This window comes from Typopeltis vanoorti, chromosome 8, assembly GCF_054136105.1.
Source record: "Typopeltis vanoorti isolate ZY-2024b chromosome 8, IOZ_Tvanoo_1.0, whole genome shotgun sequence".
Taxonomy (NCBI): Eukaryota; Metazoa; Arthropoda; class Arachnida; order Uropygi; family Thelyphonidae; genus Typopeltis; species Typopeltis vanoorti.
In genome coordinates, this window is record NC_143556.1 from 25,120,483 (window position 1) to 25,144,032 (window position 23,550).

General features: G+C 35.1%; 1 protein-coding gene across 2 annotated transcripts in view; it reads right to left on the bottom strand.

Moving 5' to 3' along the window:
• The window catches only part of LOC150103860 (protein SCAI), a 399,077-nt gene that overhangs the window by 240,745 nt on the left and 134,782 nt on the right, over positions 1–23,550 (bottom strand). For both annotated transcript variants that reach the window (XM_090396561.1, XM_090396560.1), the window contains one exon: positions 2,357–2,453. In XM_090396561.1, the coding sequence (XP_090252687.1) occupies positions 2,357–2,453 (97 nt within the window). The remainder of the gene's footprint in view (positions 1–2,356; positions 2,454–23,550) is intronic.

Sequence of the window (23,550 nt, forward strand, 5' to 3'; positions counted from 1 at the left end):
CTTTCCAGCCCGATAATTCCACGTGTACCCTGTCTTAATTGAAAATTCCACACCTTTAGCAACCTCCCAAGTCAAGATCCTATGATCACTCTCACCAATTGGTGGCAATGTGGTCATATTTGTTACAGCCAAATCCTCAGATGTAATTACTAGGTCAAGCACTCTCTGACCCCTAGTATTTTCCATTATATGCTGTCGCAGATAGTTATCCCTTAATAACCACATAAAATCCAATTCCTTCCTCCCGTGTGTCCTCTCCTCACTCTAATCAATGCGACCATAGTTGAAATGTCCCATAATAATTACCCTCCTTCCATTCATTTCTTCTATTTGCTTGTGCATACTGTCACCACTATCTTTTCCATCACCTGGTCTATAGCAGCACCCAATTGTATATTTAGTTCTGCTAGCCACAATCTCACACCAAATGGCCTCAAATGTGCTCTTTTCTCTATCCTGCAATTCAACTTCTATTCTCCTTGGCTGTAGCTCATCAGCTATCATCAACAATACTCCTCCCCCCATTTTATTCTCCCTGTCATTCCTGAACACACTATACCCATCACATTCAATCCCACTAGCTATATCATCTACAGTCAGCCATGATTCACTAATACCAATAACCTGTGGTCTGGAAGTGCCAACCATGGCCAAAAACTCTTCTTTCTTGTTCCTAATACTCCTAGCATTAGTGTACATGAATTTAAGACCCCCATTAGCCCCAACCCTACCTTGATGCCTTATATTAACTATCCCACTCTGATTTGTTGTCCTTATTCGCTCGAGCATATTATATTCATTCATACATTCAACTGCCTCCCTAAGGACTGTATATCTACCCCTCCCCTTAATAAATCTAGTTTCCCTGAATTTGCACATCCACCACATTCAGCAACACTTTCTCAAGTCTCCTTACACCGTAACCATTCAAATGCAAGCCATCCATCTTATATAGATCATTTCGCCCATCGAACTCACTCCACACATCCACAAATTCCACACCATTCGTCATACATAACCCACGCATAAAGTCATTTGCAATTATGGCCCTCCTTTTAAGCATTTCACTGCCATACCGTGGCAAAAGACTAATCATTCTAACTCTCTCTCTCTTTTCTTTTGCTACCTCAAATATTAATATTAATAATATTAATAATATTAGATAAAAGTTTCTAATTCAGTAGTCAGTACATGTATATTAACTCTGCAACTTCACAGTCACAGATATGTATTCGTAAAAGACATATGTTTTTTATTCAATATGAAACAACTGCTCCCACAGGAATATAATGGAATTTCCAACTAATACCACTTTCTTGCATGATAGCATTCACTTATAAGCCTTTGATTTGCAAGTTCAAAACAGTGATGCCTGATAGGAATACCTTAAAAATAAATTACCGTATTTTCCGGTGTTGAAGACGCACCCAAGAAATTTAATACAATTTTCTGGAAAAAACCTAAACTTTAAAGTATGATTTTTATATACTCATACTTGCGTAATGAAAATCATACTTGCATAATGAAAAGCACGGGTTCCGCGCACTTTTCATTACGCAAATTGTACAAAATCTCCTTCTGACCATGGCAAGTTCTAATCATTTTTTCTGTAGGCGGAGGTCCAAAATGTCTTTCAGCTTCCCTATTCCAGTGTTCTTCGGCATATTTTACAACCTGCAATTTGTAACTTGAAGTATATGAATGTTGCCTGTTTTTTCCCATCACTAAAATCTACAGGGAAATATCAAACTGAACACAAAATATCTCAACACGTCAACTCAATACTGATAAACATCGGTAACTGATTACTCGGATAAGATATCATGAAACTTGAATAGGGACTCCCTGTTCTTAGCCAATGACGTGCTAGAAGTCACGTGAAGGTCACGCATCAATCTGATTGCACCATTAACTGCCTACAAACTACAATACCTTTTATGGAACATAAAAGGGAGTGCGTATGACTTTGAAAAGAGGAAACAATCTTTACCCTCATTATATAAGACGCACCCCATTTTTATGATGAATTTTTAAGGTAAAAAAGTGCGTCTTACACACCGGAAAATACGGTAATTAAAGATAATTATAGGGTTTTTTATATCTGCATTAGTTTGGTCTAGTGACTTCAGATCCTCAAGGTTGCAAAACTACCTTGAGTCATTTTACTTTATACTTTTGCTTTTAAACTAAAAAAGCGAATATTCATAAAGATCATAAATGCCATATGTTATGTTTCTGTATACAAGCATAAATCTATTTTTCTAATATAATATTTTTTTTTAATATAAGGATTTAAGAACATGCTAAAAAATTAGATACTGAACCAAGATTTTAAACAGTAAAAGAATATACTTACTCTAACTAAATCTCTAACAAGCTTCATTTTCTTGAGGAGGAGGCAAACTACGATAAATCGTGCATAATATCGAAGTTTTTTCACCATCAAGTCAGACCTAGAGAACAAACTACAAGTATAAGGTCCATCAATAATACAATGGAACTGTTCTAATAAATATATATTAAGAAATAATTACTTTTAATCATGACAGTTACATTTAAAGCAGTCCTTCCCTCCCAATCTGTACATGCATTATGCATTTTCTAGCTTTCAAATTACCTTTCAAATCATCTGTCAAGCTGTTATATCTTTCTTGACATCCTTAGTGCTGCTGGTTATGACCCCTTCTTTCTGATAACAGAAAGAAATACAAGATGTCTAGGTCCAGAGAACATGGTATTTATTGTTTTGTCATCTTTTTATTGTTAATAATTCCTTAATAATTTAATTATAGACTCTAAAGTAAATTCTTTCACATGACTAAACAGAAGAACTTCTTAGACTAGATTTTTTTTTTTCCTCCCCATGTTTAAATCACAGACACAATACCAGTAAATGTCTTTGCTATGGCATCAACATTTTTTTGTGTGTGTGGGAGTGGGGTTGTAATGATAACATGGTTTATCATTCTATTCCTTACATCTCTAATTCATACATCCAACTTTTATCTTCTGTGATGATTTCTGTCATCACTTCAGAGAAAGCTAAAAGAACAGCAACAATTTTTCTTCACAACTTTTGCTTTTAAGTGGAATTCTTTGGAACCATCTTTGCACAAACTTTCTTCATGTCCAAACTGTCAATCAAAATGAATTGTATGACTTATTAGGATAACCCAACAGTTTCAGAATTTTGACATTTTGATTTTTAGACTTCATAAAATTATAACTGAAAAACAACAAAATGCAAGCCATTATGTTCTGTAATCTTAAACTTTTCACTACAAATAGTTCTATTTCTCTGCGGCACCGAAGCAAGAGATACACCATCACAATTGGAACAAGTAAAAATCAGATTGTGCCAGGTCTGGACTATATAATGAGAGAGAGAAGCCTGAATATTTCTTGTATTCAAACTGTTATATGTGTGTATGCCACTGACTTGTTGGATGGAAGCCCACTTTTCTATACAGGTGGTGCTCCCAAAGAATAGCAAGTATTTGCTCTTGAAAATGAACATGCTGATGGTGCATCTTCTGAAACTAGCTCTAAGCAGACAACACCATCAAAATGACAATTCTCACTCTATGCTATGAGACCAGAACTCTGGTTACAGAAGGCTAAAAGTGGCTTGAAAAAAGTTACGTGTTTTGTCTCTGTAACAGTTTTCGACATTATCTAATTCTTGACCAACCAATGGTAATGTACAACAAGTTTGCAACATTTTATGGGTGGGATGGTTCATAAAAATTTAAACAATGCTTTTATGATGAAATTATAATGCCAGTATTTAACGAGAATGCCATATGCATATCAGGTCATCCATAGCTTCTTCTTCTGCCTCCAAAAAGCTTGGTATTCTTTTCCATTCCAAACAGTGCTTCTCTCTTTCTGAAATCCTAACACTTTATAAAACTTTATCATCCACCCAAACCTATAATACTGTTTCCACATTTGAAGTGGTGCATCTAAGACTTCCCTCAGAATACACAGTGAGAGAGAGCAATTTACTTAGTTGATGATTTCTCCCTCTTACTTTCCCATAGACACCCTGTTGCTGCATTATCTCTCAATAGGTTTTTCCATGAGCACTGCTCCACCGTACTATCACTCCACTTTCCTGTACCAGCATAAGAACACAAATAGCTTCAAGTCAACACCTATGCACAGTTCACCTCCAAACTCACTGAGCCAATTTCTCATCTTGTGCTTTAATTTCCAATGTCTCTGCTCTTTGGAATTACCCCATACTGTTCTCCACAATTATGACAGCCTACAGGTCTGCAAAAAAACACATAAACAAATTCCTTTCTTCCTTTTTACTCCTTGTCCACACACAGCACAGTTGTATTACAGGTTGTGGGACCTTTAATGTGGGTGTGTGTGTGAGGGGGGGAGCAATTTAAAAATAAACAAATAAAAAATTTCCACAAAATGGACTAATATCTGTTGAAAGGGTGACATAATAACAATAACAAATGACTCATTTATAATTTTGCTCAAACAAACTAACTCTTTAGTTTGGTATATAGAACAGATTTAATTATTTCTGATAACATAATAAAAAATATAATAAAAACAAAAATCTGGAAACCTCTGCCTTAGTTTAAAGAAATTATCATCTTAGTAGTTAAAAAAGTTTCCACGACTAAACCATTTATGTTTTCAACAATTTTATCATACTATAACAATATCCAATTCGATATGCACCCTCAAGAGGAGGGGACGGGTTACAAGATATTATGACAGTACTACATGAAAAGTTTACATAATTGCTAACTTCCTATACTGACAATGTTTCTTCAAAGTAACATTATCTGTCAGAACTCCAATATTATGAAATCTTATAATTCATCACCTAAGGGCCTTCATACTGCCTGGTCATCTTTTGGGTTCTTTTCTTACCATTCTGTTCAAGAATGGTACCACTTGAGATTAGCTCTGCAACACATTCCTGAATGCTAACAACACCAAGATCCTTCCAAATATCTTCATTTTAAATATGTCATTAAAAGATTTCATATGTCGGTCTCCAGTCTATGATCAAGTTTTTTATTTCAAATTCAGCTCTCAGATCCATAAGTTAAAGGTGGTTTGAACACTATCTTGTACAGGTAGGCATTCAAAAATCCAGCCATCGATAATCAGGTTCCTTCAGTTCAGATCTCCGGCATGGATTTCAGAGCGCACATTTTCAAATTTACTGGGTTGGCGCACCACTGTTTTGACGACACTATAGTCGATAAGCATTGCAATAACCTGCTTATTCCTTCTCAGCAAAGAAAAGAGGTGGCATAAACGTAAACATCGTGCGTTGTCGGTCGTAGAGAGAGTGGAAGTGCTAAAAAAACTTGATAGCTGTGTGTCTATGCAAACCATTTGTGAAACATACGACATTGGCTCTTCAACAATGTATGATATTAAAAAAAACTGCTAAAGTTCTTTTCTGACAGTGTATCAAAAAAAAAATGTTTGTAAGGAAGTCAATGATGTCAACACTGAAAAATGGATGGCATAAATTATGGCCAAGTTTAATGTTTATTTCTCATTCTAACGAAGACACTGAAAATAATATTGCAGGGTTGAGGGTTCCCAAAGAAAAGCAGCTTATACAGGAACTTCTTGCTTATGTTAAAGATGTAACTAATCCTGATGCCAAGGAGCTTTCATCAAGGATAAATGAAGATGTTTTAATGGAATGGATGAATGTCGATGATAATATGCCTGCAGTTCATCATTACACTGATTCTGAAATTGTAGATATGGTTAAAAGTCTGGAGAGAAATGCCTCTACAGGTAGTGATGAAGATGAAAGCAGTGATGAAAATGAGGAAGATGTGAGAAAAAGAATCTCTATTGACAGGTTAATTACGTCGACAACTGAACTGCTGGCTGGACTAGAGTAACAAAGTTTTGTAAGTGAACAAGAAATCATGAATGTTTATTTGCTCCAAGATAAACTTATTAGAGAAAGACCCAAATATATGAAGCAGCAGACACTGCACGATATATTCAAGAAAATAGCTAGGAAGCAGGAAGCAACAGCAATAGTGTCCACACTTGATAATCCACTACCATTAACTTCAAGTCAACCAGATGTGCTGTCACCACCATCAATATTTTATTAATTAAAATTCTGAGGAACTATTTTTTTCAGTTGAACTAAAATTCTGTAGAACTGTTATATTTAGTTGGTGAATATTAAAATTTCATAAACTTTTCATTTAATGTTTAATTTTCTTTCTTTAAAGGACTGTACAGGTAGTCATTTTCTGTTAAAAATATACAGCATATATAACCATCCGAAATCCAGCAGCCTTCAGGTCCGGAGGTTGCTGGATTTTTGAATACCTACCTGTATACAAGACAGTTTTTGTCTTGTATACTGTATACTTTATTGTTTTGACTAATGTCTCTCTTATTCCATATAAATTTATTCATATAAACTCCCTACCATATTGGCTTTGCTAATTCTGTTGTCTATTTCCTTATTTAATTTCTTATCTTTGCTAAAAACTGTGCCTAATCAAAATGTTTTATTTTACTCTATAGGTTTCCCATTCAGGATGCAGTTGATGTTTTCAATGTTCCTGCCTATTATCATAGTCTTTATCTTTTCATTTGCTGAAATTTATTAAAGCACTTATTCAATTTAGTTGAAGAATCCTGCAGGCTTGTACTAGATTCATTTAAAGGTATAACATAATCTGCATAAAATAAAACACTAAGTTGGATATCTCCAATTTTGATATTGGGTTTAATGCACCCTTGTCTCAAGCCTAATTTTACATCAAACCATCTTCCAGTACCTCCTTCATTTCTAACTGCTGATTTACAACTCAAATATAGACTATGTACTGCTTAATACAATGTTCCATCATATAACTGTAGCATTTTGAACAACTTTTCTCTTGGCATCTTATCATATTTCAAAAGCTACAAAACTTGAATACAGATCCTTCTTATATTCCCATGATTTCTCAACTATATTTCATTAAAGAACAATCTGATCCTGACAACCTTTATTTGGTCTAAATCAATTTTGTTCTTCTCCACAATTCCCTCCTACAATTTTTCTTCACCTTTCTAACATATGCTTGCATAAATCTTCCAGAGAACACTTAGTATGGAAATTCTTCTGTAATTTCAGCTATATTTCCATTTTTATAGATGGATAGAAGAGAGCTCTTGGGGATAAGGGATAATTTCCTTACTGGGAATTATTCCAGGATAAAGATATGCACAATATATCTCTAATACAGAGACTTAGCCTCAACTTTACCAAGACTGTACTGCGTGGCGAAGAGTCACATCTTTCCAGAGGTGCTTCCATTTTCACGAAACAGTGCAGATCTAGACTGGGAAGTCGAAAAATATTCCAGAGGAGGGCAGCGGCAAACCACCTCTGCATCTTGCCAAGAACATTCAATGAACATACCAAAAACGAGAAAGTACAATATGGTGCTGGATGGTAAGTCCTCCAAGCCTGAAAGGCATCCAAACATGCAACTGGTGAAAAACATACTGCTTCCACAAGTAAAACCAGTTGCTATGATGTATCCAAGTCAAACCTGGAAGGAAGTTTGGTCACAGATATTGCTGGTTGGAAAAGGGAGGCTTCCTGTTTTACAAGAACTCACAATATTGGAACTTGAAATGTTAGAAGTATGAGCCAAGGTAATCTGGAAATAATAAAGAAGTATTCGTAACACTGCAGAGAAGAGACTAGTTGAGTTTTGTGCAGAGAATTCTTTGATTGTTGCCAACACAAATGGAGATTGTACACATGGATATCACCTGATGGACAATACAGAAATCAAATTGACTATATACTTGGACAAAGAAGATGGAGAAGTGCAATTCAGTCTGTCAAGACTTTTCCATGTGCAGACTGTGGAACAGACCATGAATTATTACTGGCTACGATACATGTGAAATTACGGAAATTGAAAACAACACAAATGTCAATCAGATATGATTTTGGAAACACACTGGCCGAATACAATATTATTATACAGAAAAGATTCAAAATGCTCAATTTGTGTGAAAGAGAACCAGATGAACTATGGGAAGAGATTAAAGATATAATTAAAACAAAAGCAAAGAAGAATATTCCAACAGTTTGTAAGAAGAAGAAGAAGTCTAAATGGCTATCAGAAGATGCAATCAAAACTGCTCAGGAAAGGAGGAAAATGAAGGCCACAGGAAATTTGCAGGAAGTATGGCATTTGAATGCAGAGTTTCAATGACAAGCCAGAAGAGACAAGGGAAAATACTTTAACCAGGAATGCCAACAAATAGAAGACCAAAACAAAAAAGGAAAAACAAGAGATCTTTTCAAAAAGATCAGGAAACTGCAGTGCCAAGGTGACAATATTGAAAAGTAATCACAAAGGATATCTCACAGAAGCTGCAGACATCAAAGAAAGATGGAAAGAATATATAGAAGCCCTTTACAGAAAGGAGTCCAAAATGACTGAGAAATCTGAAGAGAGCAAGATTATACACAGGAGCCAGTACAACTGGAGAATGAAGTGAGGTGGACACTGCAACAGCTATCCAGTAAGAAAGCACCATGAGGGGATGGAATACCTATTGAGCTGCTCAAAGCCCTGGGAGAAGAGGTAATTAAAATTTTAACAGCTCTATGTTAACGAATTTGGATCGCAACTGCGTGGTCAAGGGAATGGAAAAAATCAGTTTATATACCTTTATTGAAGAAAGGCAATGCAAGAGAGTGTGATGTGAGATGGATAATAGAAAGAGCACAGGAATATCAAAAGAATGTCTACTTTTGTTTCCTTGACTATAGTAAGGCTTTTGACTCTGTAGATCATGTGAAACTGTGGAATGTGTTAAGAACAATGGGAGTACCAGAGCATTTCATTATCCTTCTGAGGAATCTTTATTATGAACAAGAAGCTACTGTCCGAACAGATCTTGGAGAAATTGAGTATTTCACAATAGGTAAAGGGATACAACAAGGATGTATTTTATCTCTATATCTGTTTAACTTTTGCAGTGAATACATTTTAAGAATGACAGGGCTGGAAGAGTCTTCAGTTGAAATTAAAATTGGTGGAAGAAATATTAATAATTTGAGGGAGGTATGCAGATGACACCACCTTGCTAGCAGAATGCAAAGAAGATTTGGAGGAACTTATTATGAAAGTTAAAGAAGTGCTAAATATGGCCTTAAACTTAATCTCAAAAAGATAAAAGTTATGGACATGTGAACTTAATGATTTTCAAGTAGATGGGGAGAAAATGGAAGTAGTTAACAATTTTGTGCTCCTAGGATCCTGAATTCATAAAGATGGGTATTGTACTGAAGAAGTTAGAAGAAGATTATTACTCGGAAGGAAAGCAATGACAAATTTAAGCAAGATCTTTAAAGATAAAGATATTAGCCTCACAACAAAAATGACAATCGTGAAAGCAATGGCATTCCCTGTAGTACTGTATGGATGTGAAAGTTGGACCCTGAGAAAGAGTGAAAGAAGGAAGATAGATGTGTTTGAATTATGGGTTTGGAGACGCTTATTAAGAATACCATGGACTGCAAAGCAAACCAATAAATCAGTGATAGACAGAATAAAGCCAGATTGCTCCCTCGAAGCTATGATCAACATGCAAAAATTGTCATACTTTAGACATGTTATGCGAGCAAATGACAGTCTGGAGAAGATGATGATGATGCTTGCTAAAGTTGATGGAAGCAGGAAAAGAGAAAGACCAAGAATTAGATGGGTGGATGGAATTAAAGAAGCAACTGGAAATTCTGAAGGATATGGCTAGGGACAGATCTGAATGGAGAGTGTATGTTCAGAGAATTACCAGGAGTCGAAAACAACTCGATGGAACATAACAACAAGAAGAGAACTATACTCCAATCATCTGAAATTAAGTTCTCTGATGAAGCTCTAATTATATATACAGTGCAGCCACTATAAAACTTTTATATCTTCATATTTGAGCATTTCTGGGTAACTAATATCTAGTCCAGCTGCTTTTCGATATTTCAGGTTTTCAATCACTTTGTTTACCTCAAGTACTGATATATACGTTTAACTGAATTCCTTTTGAATATTTTCTTCTACCACTTCTTGTTTCATTTAGCAATGTTTTAAAGTTATAATCACTTTAAGATACTCTAACTAAAGATATTCTAAATGATGGAATAATTCCAGATATCTACACTATCTTTAGTTTTCATTAAGGTGGAATTATTACAATAAGAAGATTAGTAGAAAAATATTTTACCAAGATAGACTACGATTTCAAAAAAGCCATCAGTAAGGAGAAATATAGATTCCCATTGGGAAAAATTTAAAGCAAGTATTAAACAAACAGCATTCAAAGTACCAGGACAGAAACAAACTGAAAAGTGCAAAACAAAATGGGTCCTCTCTAATATATATACAGAAGAAATAATTTAAAAAAAAAAAATTAGATTAACATTTACAAGATAAGACTAATATAGCCAAATATGAAGATATGAATATGAAGTAATGAAATAACAAAATAAGACTTATAAAGCAAAAATGCTGGGAAGGTTACTCTAATGAACTTGAATATGACTTTTAAGGAGGAATAAAACAAATACAGAGAATGATGTGAAATAAAATTTGAATACATAAATATACCAGTTAGAGAAAGAGAACAATGGGAAAATTATTTTACCAAATTATATGAAGGCAAAGAAGAAGAAATAAGAAATAAACATGCCAGAAAACACAGAAAGAAACTTCATTAAAGAATAATTTAACAGAATTGGCCATCACAAAATTGAAAAATAGGAAATTAGCTGGAATGGATGGATGGATGAACATTACAATACCAATAATGAAAAAGGTAATAAAATCTGAACCCATTAGCTAATGAGAAATAAACTTATTGTGTATCACCTACATAACATATGCAAAACAATTATCAAAGAAAAATCAGAATCAAAATTAAATTATAATGATGAATAACAAGAGTTCCTTACCTCTTTAAGCAGTAAAGCTATATATACATCACCATGTTCTATCCCAAAAACAGTATCAATGAATATATGCGTATGTGTGTGTGTGTATATACACACACATTCAAATGTTAACTATAGTAAAGCCATAATTTACATTGGCTTTTGAGTTTTTGCAGAGAAATGTCACAATCTTTTTTTTTTTATGCATTTATATGCCATAGAAGTTTAGATATAGCCAGAATGAATGAATGAATGGTAAAATTAAAAAAAAATAACAAATTATACCAGGGGAGATTTTTTTATAGTAAATTTTAAGTTTCAGAAAGAAGAACATTAGTAAAAAGCAGTGACATCAAAGCTTATCATAATATCATTATTATCCAAAACTAAATTTAAGACTAAAGATTTGAAATTAGTGGAATTTTTAATATACGAATGACCTGGAAGTGGGGATTAAGGATTTAGTTAACTATTTGGATAACTTAAAAGAGGGGAAGAGTCAGTAACATCTACTATGGAAAAGAGGGAGAGTTATTGAGTTTATGAATTCTTCGCAACCCATTTATACTCAACAGAGGAAGAGTGGATGGAACTAAATGGTTTGAACTTTTTTTAACTATTTCAGGAAGCCAAGTGACATTTTTAAGAAGCCTGTCCAATGGCTACAATGCCAAAAAGATCAACAAATGAAATATTCCTCCCATCTCACATCCCTCTAAACATGCTTACTATAGTAATGCTATCATTGTTCCTTATATCCAGGGCACCTCAGAAAAAATAACCAGAACTCTAAAAATGTACAACTTCTGCAATGCATTCAAACCTTATCTGAAGCCTGCTACCCTCATCCACTCTCCCAAGGATCCTCTACCTCCTCTCTCTCTGTTCCAGGCATTTACAAAATTCCTTGTTCCTGCAACTTATCATATTATGGTCAAACTGGGAGATCTGCTAACATCCACCTAGAAGAACATAAAAAATACATCTGTCGCCATAAATGTGTGGTTAGTCAGGGCTTGCTGACTATTCCTTGGATACCATGCACAAAATCAAATGGGAAAAAACTACTATGCTTCAACACAAAAATTTTAGAATCAGCAACATATTTAAAAAATCAACTTAATCTTAATAAATATGGTTGTAATCAACTTCCCAAGATTTGAAAAACTTTCATTCTTAGGCCTCAAGCCCAATACAGACAGGGCTAGACAACAGCATCCATACAAGATGCCCCTCATAGGATTTTAGGCTTTCAATCTAATCTTTTCCACTTATTGTTTTGTGCAAATTTGTGTATGTTTTTGCAATTTTAATAGTTTCCCTGATGATGTCTCAGTGACTGAGATGAAATACTGGAATAATTAAACATGTTGTTTAATTATTTATATGTGCTGTATTTATTCCAAAACCCTATAATCTCAACTACTTAGATTTACAAGCATGTGAATCGAAATAGTCGACTATCAAGTACTCTCAGGGCAGCCTGTAATCTGAATGTATCAAAAGCCTTCTCTAAGTCATTGATAGTCATAAATAATGCATTTCAATTTTACAAACATTATTCACCCAGATTAATTTCTGCAGAATGCTTTATTTTATTTTTTATATCTAATCTATACACGAAAGGCCACAAGACCTATAGCACATTAGTACTGTGTGTGAGCAAGAGGAATAAAAGAAAGGAGGAGTCTGTTCACATTTTGCTAACAGCTGAGGGTTATAATCATTGGGGAAGGATGGACTGTAAAAGAATGTGGTTAGAGTGGCTATTGTTTTAATGATTTTGGAGGAGAGTGGAGGAATAATCCATGAAAGTATCTGTAGAAGAAGAAGCACAAGGCAGAAATTGAATGTCCGTGAGAGAGGAGAGGGATCATCACTTAGCTGGACTGCCCTCTTCTGAATAGAATTGAGCAATATTAGAGAGGATTTTGGCACACCACCCCAAACATGGGAGCAATATTCCATGACTGAACAGATTTGGGCTTTGTATAGGGTTAGCAGCTGTGAAGGTGTGAAGCAGTGTCTTATGTGAAAAAGTATACCAAGTTTTTTGGTGGCTGCAGAAGCTATAGTTGAAATATGGTTGTGACTGGAAAGATTGGAGGTGCATGTCAGTCCAAGAAGAGGAATCTAATCATTTGGATATCTCAGTATTACTGAAGGTAAGGGGAACGTTTTCTTGTGAGAGATCTGACAGAAATAAGTCCTGGTGACATTGAAGTGGGATATAGCTAGATCTGAGTTCAGGTCACTAGTCATGATAAATCTTCAGGATTCTAATACTCGAGCACTAACAGGTTTGTTGAATGAAAAGGAGGAATGGAGCATATTGTCGTCAGCAAAGCTATGGATAGGATTGGAAGTCTGTGAGAGCAGGTCATTTATATACATGGGGAAGAGAGTGGATGAAAGAAAAGAAACCTGGGTTACTCCTGCATTGGTGGGGAAATCTGAGGAGAGTAAGCTGTCCACCATGACACGTAGTGAGTGACCAGTGAGAAAGTTGGCCATCCAGTTGCAGAGTGAGGAAGGCAGACCATAAGATGGCAGTTCGGTGAGTAGGTCCCTGTGCTAAACCTGATTAAATGCCTTTTAAATGTCGAGGACAACTGTGTGAGTTTCTCCAAATTTCTCCAAGGCCTGAGTTCACAGGTAGGTGGTGAATGAAAGAAGTTCAGCTGTAGATCGCAAGTAGCAGAATCCATACTGCTGGATTAGATTGGTCACTTTGTAAATGATATCACAGATCTTTTCGGTTTTGATATTACTTGTAGATATCTTATTTGCAAGAACAAGATTTTCAAATAATTTGAAGGTAATGGATAAATCAATTTCTTCCACATCAGCAGGCAACTTCATAGATCATTTTAAAAACCAAATGTTTACCATGATATTTCAACAGCCTCATATATGACTCTAATTTGTCAATGACGTCTTCACAGTATATAGTTCTAGTTCTGAACAGAACTTCATATGTAGACAAATTCTAAAGAATTTGTTTTATTTAATTTATTTCTACACTCATCATGCTGTACCATCATATGCATTTGTGGAGTTATAAAAGTTTTGCAGTGGCTACTCTGCATAATTCGAAGGGGCTGTCAAAAGATAGATGAATGGAGCAGAGATCTAATAGTTCCCATTAAAAAAAAGCCGAATGTGAGGATTACAGAGAAATTTCTCTACTTAGTATTTCAAGTAAGATTTATGCAAGCATACTTAAAAAGAGGTTGAGAAAGATTGTGGAAGAAAAACTTGGAGAAGAACAAGCTGGATTCAGGCCAAATGGAGGTTGTCAAGATCAGATTTTCACTTTATGACAAATAGTTGAGAAATCATCGGACTATGACATGGATTTGTACTGGAAAAGGCATATTTCAAAGTGCCTAGGGAAAAACAATTATATGGGATAAATGTAAAATGTTATACAGAGCAATATATAGTCTATATTAAAGTTGAAAGTCAGCAGTTAGAAATTGAAGGAAATACAGTCATCATTGGTGCAGATATTTGAGTTCTGTGGATAGAGCTGTATCATTAGAACAAATGGCTCTGGCTCTGTGTGTAAGTGTTTTTAAAATGCCATACTGTTGGACTGGATGATGATGATGTGACTGTTTATGTAGGTATCTTCCTGTGTGTGTGTGGACTTTCTGTAAATGGAAAAAGTAATCCATCTGAAAGTCACCTGCCTTTTTGCTTATATTTCACTGAATTTGAAATTCTTTGAAATATAAGCAATTAATAAAATATCTTTTGATAAATTTATTTGGTTAAAAATAAGTCAGGATTAGTCGGCTGTGCTTGGCCAAAAATTATAGGCTTCAGTGAGACCTGGTTGACAGAAAATGATATCGTTACAGGGATAGAATGTGAAGCGTGTTGTATTTACAGGGAGGATAGACAAAAGTTGGGATGTTACCGATGACAGCTGAAGAATTACAACCAATAATAGTTAAAAAGGTGATTTTAGCTCTGGAAGAGATGGTTCATTTGAGGCTGTCTGGTGCGAGATAAAGGTCAATAGGACAAAATACAGTAGAATCCACTTATTGTGATTGCGGATAATATTATCAATCGGCTATTGTTATCAAAATCAGTTGGTCCCAAAACATACCATTTAAAATGAATTAAAAATAATCCATCTATTATAATCAAAGTTCTGGTTATTGTTATCAAAATCATCGAATTTTAGCCTTTTGCATCTCAGAATTCTAAGAAATAACAGTTAATCAGGAGAAAATTTGACAAAGAACATTTATAGAAACGTGACTTTTTGTTAATCTTCCTTTAATCTTAAATCTTCCAGGCAAATGTAGGGGGGAATGAATAGTTGAATTGTGATTTTTCAAGTTTATTTTTATGCTCTCTTTCAGTAAGTGAATTTGACTTTAAGTGCTCGTTAAAACAGCCCTGAGCATTATGGCAGAAGCAAGATTTATCTTGCTTCTGCCATAATGCTAAGGGCTTTTTTCCTTTACGTTTTTTGCATTATGGCAAAAAACGTAAAGATTTATCTTTTCAAGAAAAGCAAAGAATTTTGGAGTGCTATGATAAGTCGCACAAAATGAATCAGCATGTGTGGCTGTACATTTAAAAGTGTATTCATGGTGAAGAAAAAAAAATGCTGATTTTTCATCAGTTGATGTGTGGATTAAGACTGAGTGGCCAAAAATTATTGCTATATTCTCCTGAGGATATTTATAGCAATACTCTATCTTTGTACAATGCCTGAGCATAATTATTTATTTAAAATGAAAGTACTAAAGGATTTAAATCTTCTAAAGAGCGAGTGACAGTTCTTTGTTGAGCTAATATGAAAGTGAGAAACAAGAGCTCCTAGTGATTGGAAAAAGTAAAAATCCTTGGTGTTTTAAAGATGTCAAAAAGTTTGCCTTTTGACTACTGCTCTAGTGCAAATGCTTGGTGATATTTTCAACAATTAGTTAAGTGGGATCTTAAATTAAAGCAAAAAATTGTCTTGTTAGCAGACAACTGCACTGCACACACACACAAACAATTTATCGTTAAAGAACATCAAAGTAATTTTCTTGCTTTCGAACACTACATCGTTAATTTAACAATGTGACCAAGGCATCATACGAGCTTTTAAAGCTTATTATCGCAGGGAAGTTCGTGCGAGAATTATAGCTGAACTCAATTATATAAAAGACGAATCGGATGCACGTGCAACTGCAAAAAAAGATTTCTCTATTTGATGCATTGCATTTGGTAGCAATGTCATGGAAGCAAGTCTCAGAGAAGACTTGAAAACTGCTTCCAAAAAAGGCGGATTTTTTAAGACAGACTGAAATTCCTTCTTATGAAGAATTCTAATATCCTAGAAATTAAATTTTTTAATAAAATCCCCCAGACGGTATGTCAAAAGAAGAATTTGAAAATTCATTGGATATTCATAACAACGTTGAAGTGGTGGCTACAATGCCAGTGTTAGAAATACATCAAGCTGCTTCCAATGAGAACTTTGAACTAATAGAAAAAAATGAACCTCATACAAGTACTGTTATAAGGTTTTTCTTTATACTTATTCTAATTTATTTCTTATTACATTTCTTCTTTAACTTATCTTTTGTCTAACACTTTACCTTACTATACAATTATTTATCCTTTCTATCGAATAATCTCTCTGTAAAAGCCTTGCAGTCTTGTTGGCCTTACTATATTCTAAACACTGTCTAATTACACAACAATCCAATAGGGCTCACCCGATTAGCATTAACACATTTATTTTTCACTGCGCCAGTTAATACCTAGAATGGACGGGATTTCTTATCCAAGGTGACCCTTTTAGAGTGATACATAACAATTAGACCGAGATTATTTTTATCCTTCTATTCACTCACTTCTTCCTCACAGTCGTGGCTTATTTAACTTATTAGTATTCATGGGTTTATCCTTATCCCGCTTGGCTTGTTTGTAATTTTATGAGCGGTAGCTTTGAATTCATATAACACAGGCAAACCAGGCAAATACATGAATGAAACAATTTATTTAGCTTTAAGGTGATACACTATAATACAACTCAAACATGTTAATATGGTTGCACTCAACTTAGATCAAAGTTCTAATTAACTTGCACTAATCACACATATTAAACTTCAATACCCTAAAATACAATCATAAGTAAAACTCATAGGTTATCATTATGCTACTCGGATACACTACAATACAATTCAAACACGTTAATATGATTGCACCCAACTTATATCAACGCTCTAATTTAACTTGTACTAATCACACATATCAAACTTCAATAACCTTAAATACAATCATAAAATAAAACTCAATCACACATATTAAACTTCAATAACCTTAAATACAATCATAAAGTAAAACTCATAGGTTATCATTATGCCATTCAGATACACTACAATACACTTCAAGCAGGTTAATATGGTTGCACTCAACTTATATCAAGGCTCTAATCAACTTGTACTAATCACACATATCAAACTTCGATAACCTTAAATACAATCATAAAGTAAAACTCATAGGTTATCATTATGCCATTCAGATACACGCGGCCATCAGTGAACACATCAGCACAAATACACATTTAGTTTAACATAATCAAATATCTACTCGGCCTCGTGGCAAACATTTCTTAAACACCATTTCGGACATATACCTAATTGCAGGCTACTCTTACAATCCTTTAAGTTCAGTTCAATATAAATGTTCACACAGGAAATCCACTCTCTTGTACAACTGGAAACAGTATATCTAAAAGTCTACATTACCAAATCTTTTCCTTGAATTCTTACGACTTGTTCCCGCCTTGTCTAATCATCAAGGCCTTCACGGCATCTCCGAGAATCTTTCGTTGCACGACAAAGCGCAGCCTTCCTAATCGAAGGAAGTAGCTAGCCCCCATAGGTACGCTACGACATAAATGGGCAGCATCTCCGAGTTCCTCGTCGCACGACAAAGCATAGCCTTCGTATTTGAAGGAAATAGCTAGCTCCCGTAGGTACGCTACGACAGGACTCATGCCCCCGACGGCCTCCTGGACCTCCGCAGAAGCGGAACTCGACCCACGTCCGGACTCTGGAAACTGGAACCAAAAAGAGAGCGAGTGTCCGATGCTTGACCTTTTTGTTAAATTTTTTCTCGCGGCAAATCTCGATCTTTGTCACGCGCGCTAACGCGGTCACATGAGCTAACGTCGATCTCATTAACTCCCCCTATTATTTTTTTCGCCCGTGTGTCTGCTTCCTATTCCTGGAAGATGCTTATGTTTCCTTTTCCAATAATTCTCTCCCTTCCTTACTTTCATACTGCAGGGCAGTAAAAGTGACCGTTGAACCCTGGCTCACAGGCTTTACCATTTCAGTGCAAGAGACTGCTTTTCCTATGTGGATTTGCCTTACTTGGATCTTAATCTCTTCCCCATACTTAATACAGATTATACTTAATATGTAAACTTATTATACAAATTCATGAAATTCCTAAGTCTTAATTGTTTTGCACTTGTAAACTGCTTACATTTTCAATTGCCAACGTTCCATATTCTCTGCCTATAGTTATTTTTAAGTTGTGACCTGAATATTTTATAATAAACAATTCACAGCTTATTCAGGACACAACAGTACACAAGGACAAATTTTAGAAGCTCCTTCTACCAATGCCCAGATGCAAGAAGCTCAATGAATACTTCATTGCAGTGTGCAACATAGAGCGGCAAACTTCTAAAGGCATTACGAGTATGAGCAATTTTTTCATGAATTACTATAAATTTTAAAAACAAAGTTTTTAAAATAAATTTTATGTTGTTGCTTATTAAAAAGATGTTCATAACAATAAATTGAAATAAATGATGCAATTTTTTATATCCTTTGCTTAATGTTATCTGCCAGTTATTGTTATCGAAAAGTGATTGTCCCAAAGTGATCACAATAAGTGGCATCTGCTGTATGTTGTTCGGTGATGCTATTATACCAGGAGATCTACAGGAAGATGTTGATACCATGTATCAGCAGATTAGAACAAGGAGTGCAGGCTGAACAATCATTATGGTATATTTTAACAATGGGGACATAGATTGGAGGAAGGAAAGGGTGCACAACAAGATGGAAGTAGAATTTACACAGTTGCTAAGGGATAATTACATGTTATAGAGGGGGGGGGGTTTGAGAGTGTTGGATCTGGTAATAGCATCAGAAGATATATCCAAAACCGAGGTACACACTCTGCCTTTCACTTGGGAGAGCGACCATGCAGTCTTGTTCTGGGAAGTTGTCAAATATGTGGAATTTTCTGTGAAGAAAGGGTTTATGATGAACTATAAAGTTGGTAATTTTGACAGACTTAGTGGATGGGAAATGGTAACAGATTGTTTGAAAGAAGCAGTATTAGACTGCATACCCAAGGTCAGGAGGAGAAATAAAGAGATATAAGGCAAAAGCTGGGGAAAAAAAAGGAAAACACTGTGGAGAGAATATAAAGAAAAAAGTGATCAGCATGCACATGAGCAGTGCAAAGTGCAAGGAGGGTGACTAGTTTGGTAAGAAAGGCCAAATCACACTGTGAGAGAAAATTAGCTAAACAAACTAAAGTAAACCAAAAGAGTTTTTTCGTTATGTGGCAAATAAGAGTGAAAATGACTATGGTAGGATGACTTTAAACAATGCTCATGGTAGCAAGGTGAGAGAGGCAGAAGAAATAGTAGGGTTACTGAGTGATCATTTTGAATAGGTGTATCATCCGGATGAAGATTCTGAGTTGCTGATGTGACAGATGCATATCAAAATTGAGGTAATTGAACAAACCATGTTCTTCGTATTGAAAATATGAACGTGAATGCAGCAGTGGGACTAGATGGCATGTGTTCCCGTGTACTACATAAATGTGGAAGAGAATTGTCATTTCCTCTGATGTAGTTTTTAGCTGAGACTTAGATAAAAACAACTCTGTTGTAGTTTTTATCAAAGTCTCAGCTTTGGCAGAGTTCCAGGGGAGTAGAAAGATAATAAGAGGATAAGATAGTTTCATTGCATAAAGGTGGCTCCAAGACAGATGTAGCAAACTACAGACCAACTAGTATATCAGGAGTGGTTGTTAAAGTATTGGAAAAGTAATTAAAGGTAAAATCCAACATTGGGTAGATATGGATGCAATACTCTGTAGCGGGCAGCCCTGCTTTGTAAAAGCTAGGTCCTTGATAATTTATTCATATTTTATACTAAAGTGACAACAGAATTGGATAAAGGAAATGGCTACACCGTGATATTACTGGACTTACCATGTGATCACCATGTGATATTTTATCAAATGCAAAGGCATTTGATAAAATATCACATGGAAAACTATTACAAAAGTTGGAACAAATAGGAATGGATATGAGGCTAGTAGCATGAATAAGGAGGTGGCTGACAGACAGACACCAGAGAGTTTGTATATGGTGGAGTGGAGTCTAGGAGAATGAGGTGACTAGTGGAATACCTCAGGTTTCTATACTAGGGCCATTATTCTTTAATTTGTATATCAATGATATACAGAAAGATTTAAGAGAGGATATTCAGTTGTTGGCAAGGGATAATGATTGTCAATTTAATGTTGCAAAATGTAAGGTTATGCAATTTGGGTTGAAAGGGTTACATAATGTGTATCACAGAAAACTGATGAAGCTAGGGACTTGGGGATAATGGTGGATAGAGAGATGATGTTCAGAGGACATATTGCAAAAGTTTGTAAAATAGCTCAATGGATTACTTGGATGCTGGAAAACACACAAACAAGTTGATCACCTGGATTTCTTGGGGACCAGGAGATGGTCAAAAAGATTCAGAGATGAGTAACCACGATGGTGACAGGTTGGTGAAATACTCCTTTAAAGGATAGATTGAAGCTTGTGGGTTACACAGTTTAGCTGATAGGCAGAAAAGAGGGGACATGATAGAAACTGTTAAGATATTAAAGGGGATTTATAATAATTGATGCACAAAAAAACGTTTCAATATATGACAAGTAGTCAGAGAACTAGGGGCTATCTGTAGAAGTTGAGTAAGGTTAGTATGGGTATATGGACCAGATTCACCATGGAAAATTGTGAATAACTGGAATGGCCTACCATAGTCATTTTCACTCTTATTTGCCACATAATGAAAAAATTCTTTTGGGTTTACTAGTCTGTTTAGCCATTGCCAGAATTAGTTGTAAGTTCCCTGACAGTGAATGAGTTTAAGGAGAGGCATGATAAGTTTTGTGCATATAATAGTTAGTGTGGGTCTCAAGCGATGAGTCTTCGGACTCCTTGAAGATACTGTATAATAAAAATAATAACTTATACATGTCATTAGCCTAATTTGAATAAATTTAAGTGTTAAATATGGCTGAACTGAGAAATCAGAATTGTTTTTAAAAGTAAAAAACAGAATCAGAACACAATTTACCAATTCGATTTCAATAAAGCCTCACCAAAAAAAAAACAAATATTAAATTGTATTTTGGCATTTCCTCATGAACTCAAAAATTATTCCTAAGTTAAAAAAAAAAAAAAAAAAAAAAAAAAAGTTAAATTACCCAATGTTAATATAGCTGATAATTTTTATAATATCCTTAAATGCTTAAGATCCATCTGATTTAAAGAAAGCCTTCAGATTTTGAAAAATAAAGAACTCCATGGAAGACTCGGGAAGTTAATGAGGTAGTTAAGGAAAAGAAGAGAATTTCGAAAGTTCCTAGCAAATAAGTCAGCTTGTGCTTTTAGAGAATACAGAGACAAATGTAAAAAAGCTAAACGTGTGTAAAACTAGCTAAACAAAAATCATGGCAAGAAGACAGAAAATAAACATGTGGAAGGTGGCAAAATACACTGAAGGTTGTTCAAAAAGCTTAGACATGGAGGAAAGAGCATTATAAAAGGAATTAGAGATGATAAAGGTGACATGAAAACTGGAGATAAAGATATTATTATTATTTGACACCTCTAGGGAGTCCAAGACTCATCGAGGGAAGGCACCTACTCTACAACTCTCCGTCTCCACCACTCAATTCACCAAGTATAGTGAACTGCATCATCTACACCAATGCTATCTATTGTCCACCACTAGTATTTTCACAGACAATCACAAACATCCATGCCCACAGTGGGATTTGAACCTGAAGCCTTTTGGCTGGAGAGCAGATATGCTAACTACTCAGCCAACCAGGTTGGCTAATACTTGATGTAGGGAATACAGTAGAAAAAGCCATCAAAGGCCTGAAATGTGGAAAGTCAGCTGGAGTAGATGATATCCGACCAGAAATGCTCAAGTATGGAGGTACAAAAGCTTTATAGCGGTTGCACAACATAGTTCAGAGGGCCTGGACAGATGGATGAATTCTGGATGATTGGAATAGAGCTCTCATAGTACCCATATATAAAAAGAAAAATAAAACTGAATAAGAGAATTACAGAGGTATTTCTCTACTGAGTGTTCCTGGTAAGATTTATGCAAGTATGCCTGAGAAATGGTTGAGAAAGATTGTGAAAGGAAGCTAAGTGAAGACAAGCTGGATTTAGGCCAAATAAAGGTTTCAGGATCAAATTTTCACTTTACCACAAATAGTTAAGAAATCATGGGAATATAACAGAGATCTGTATTTATGTTTTGTAGACTAGACCTGCAAAAGGCATATGACAAGGTGCTAAGAGAAAATCTGTTCAAAACGCTACAGTTATATGGTCATTAGGGGCATTATATCAAGCAATACTTGATATTGATTGGCATTATATCTTGAAATCTTGGCATTATATCAAGCAATACTTAGTCTTTATTTGAGTTGTAATTCAGCAGTTATAAGTGAAGGAAGTACAGGAAGATGGTTTGATATTAAATCTGGTGTCAGAGAAGGATGTACATTATCCCCTCTGTTATTCATTATCTATATGGACAATAGATAGCATTATAGAGGAAAGTGGTATTAAACCTGATATCAAAATTGGAGATGTTAATCTCAACTCTTTACTTTATGCAGATGTTATACTTCTAAATAAATCCAGTACAAGTCTGCAAGATTCCCTGACTAAATTGAATAACTGTTGTAAGGTATGAAGGTCAGCAATAACAAGACTAAGACAATGAAAATAGGCAGAAGTATTTCTCCATTCACAATGCAGTTTAAAATATCAACTGCACTGTGAATGGAGAACCTATAGAACAGGTAAAATATTTCAGCTACTTAGGCACGATTTTTAGTGAAGATGGTAAATTAAATATGGAAATAGACAACAGAATCAACAAAGCTGGTATGGTAGGAAGTCAACTGAATATTTATATGGAATAAGAGAGAAATTAGTCAAAACACTAAATTAGATGTATACAATACTGTGTTCAAACCAATTTTAACTTATGGATCTGAGAGCTGGGTCAGAAGTAAAACAAAAGACTAGAGACCTGACCAAAGACTTGAGACAGCAGATATGAGAGTCCTGAGAAAGATTAGAGGCATGAACAGATGGCATCAATGGCAATATCATATTAAAAACAAGGATATTAGGAAAGAACCTGACATTGTTAGCATCCAGGAATGTGTCAGCAGAGCTAATGGTATGGTGGTATGGTCACTTAAACAGAATA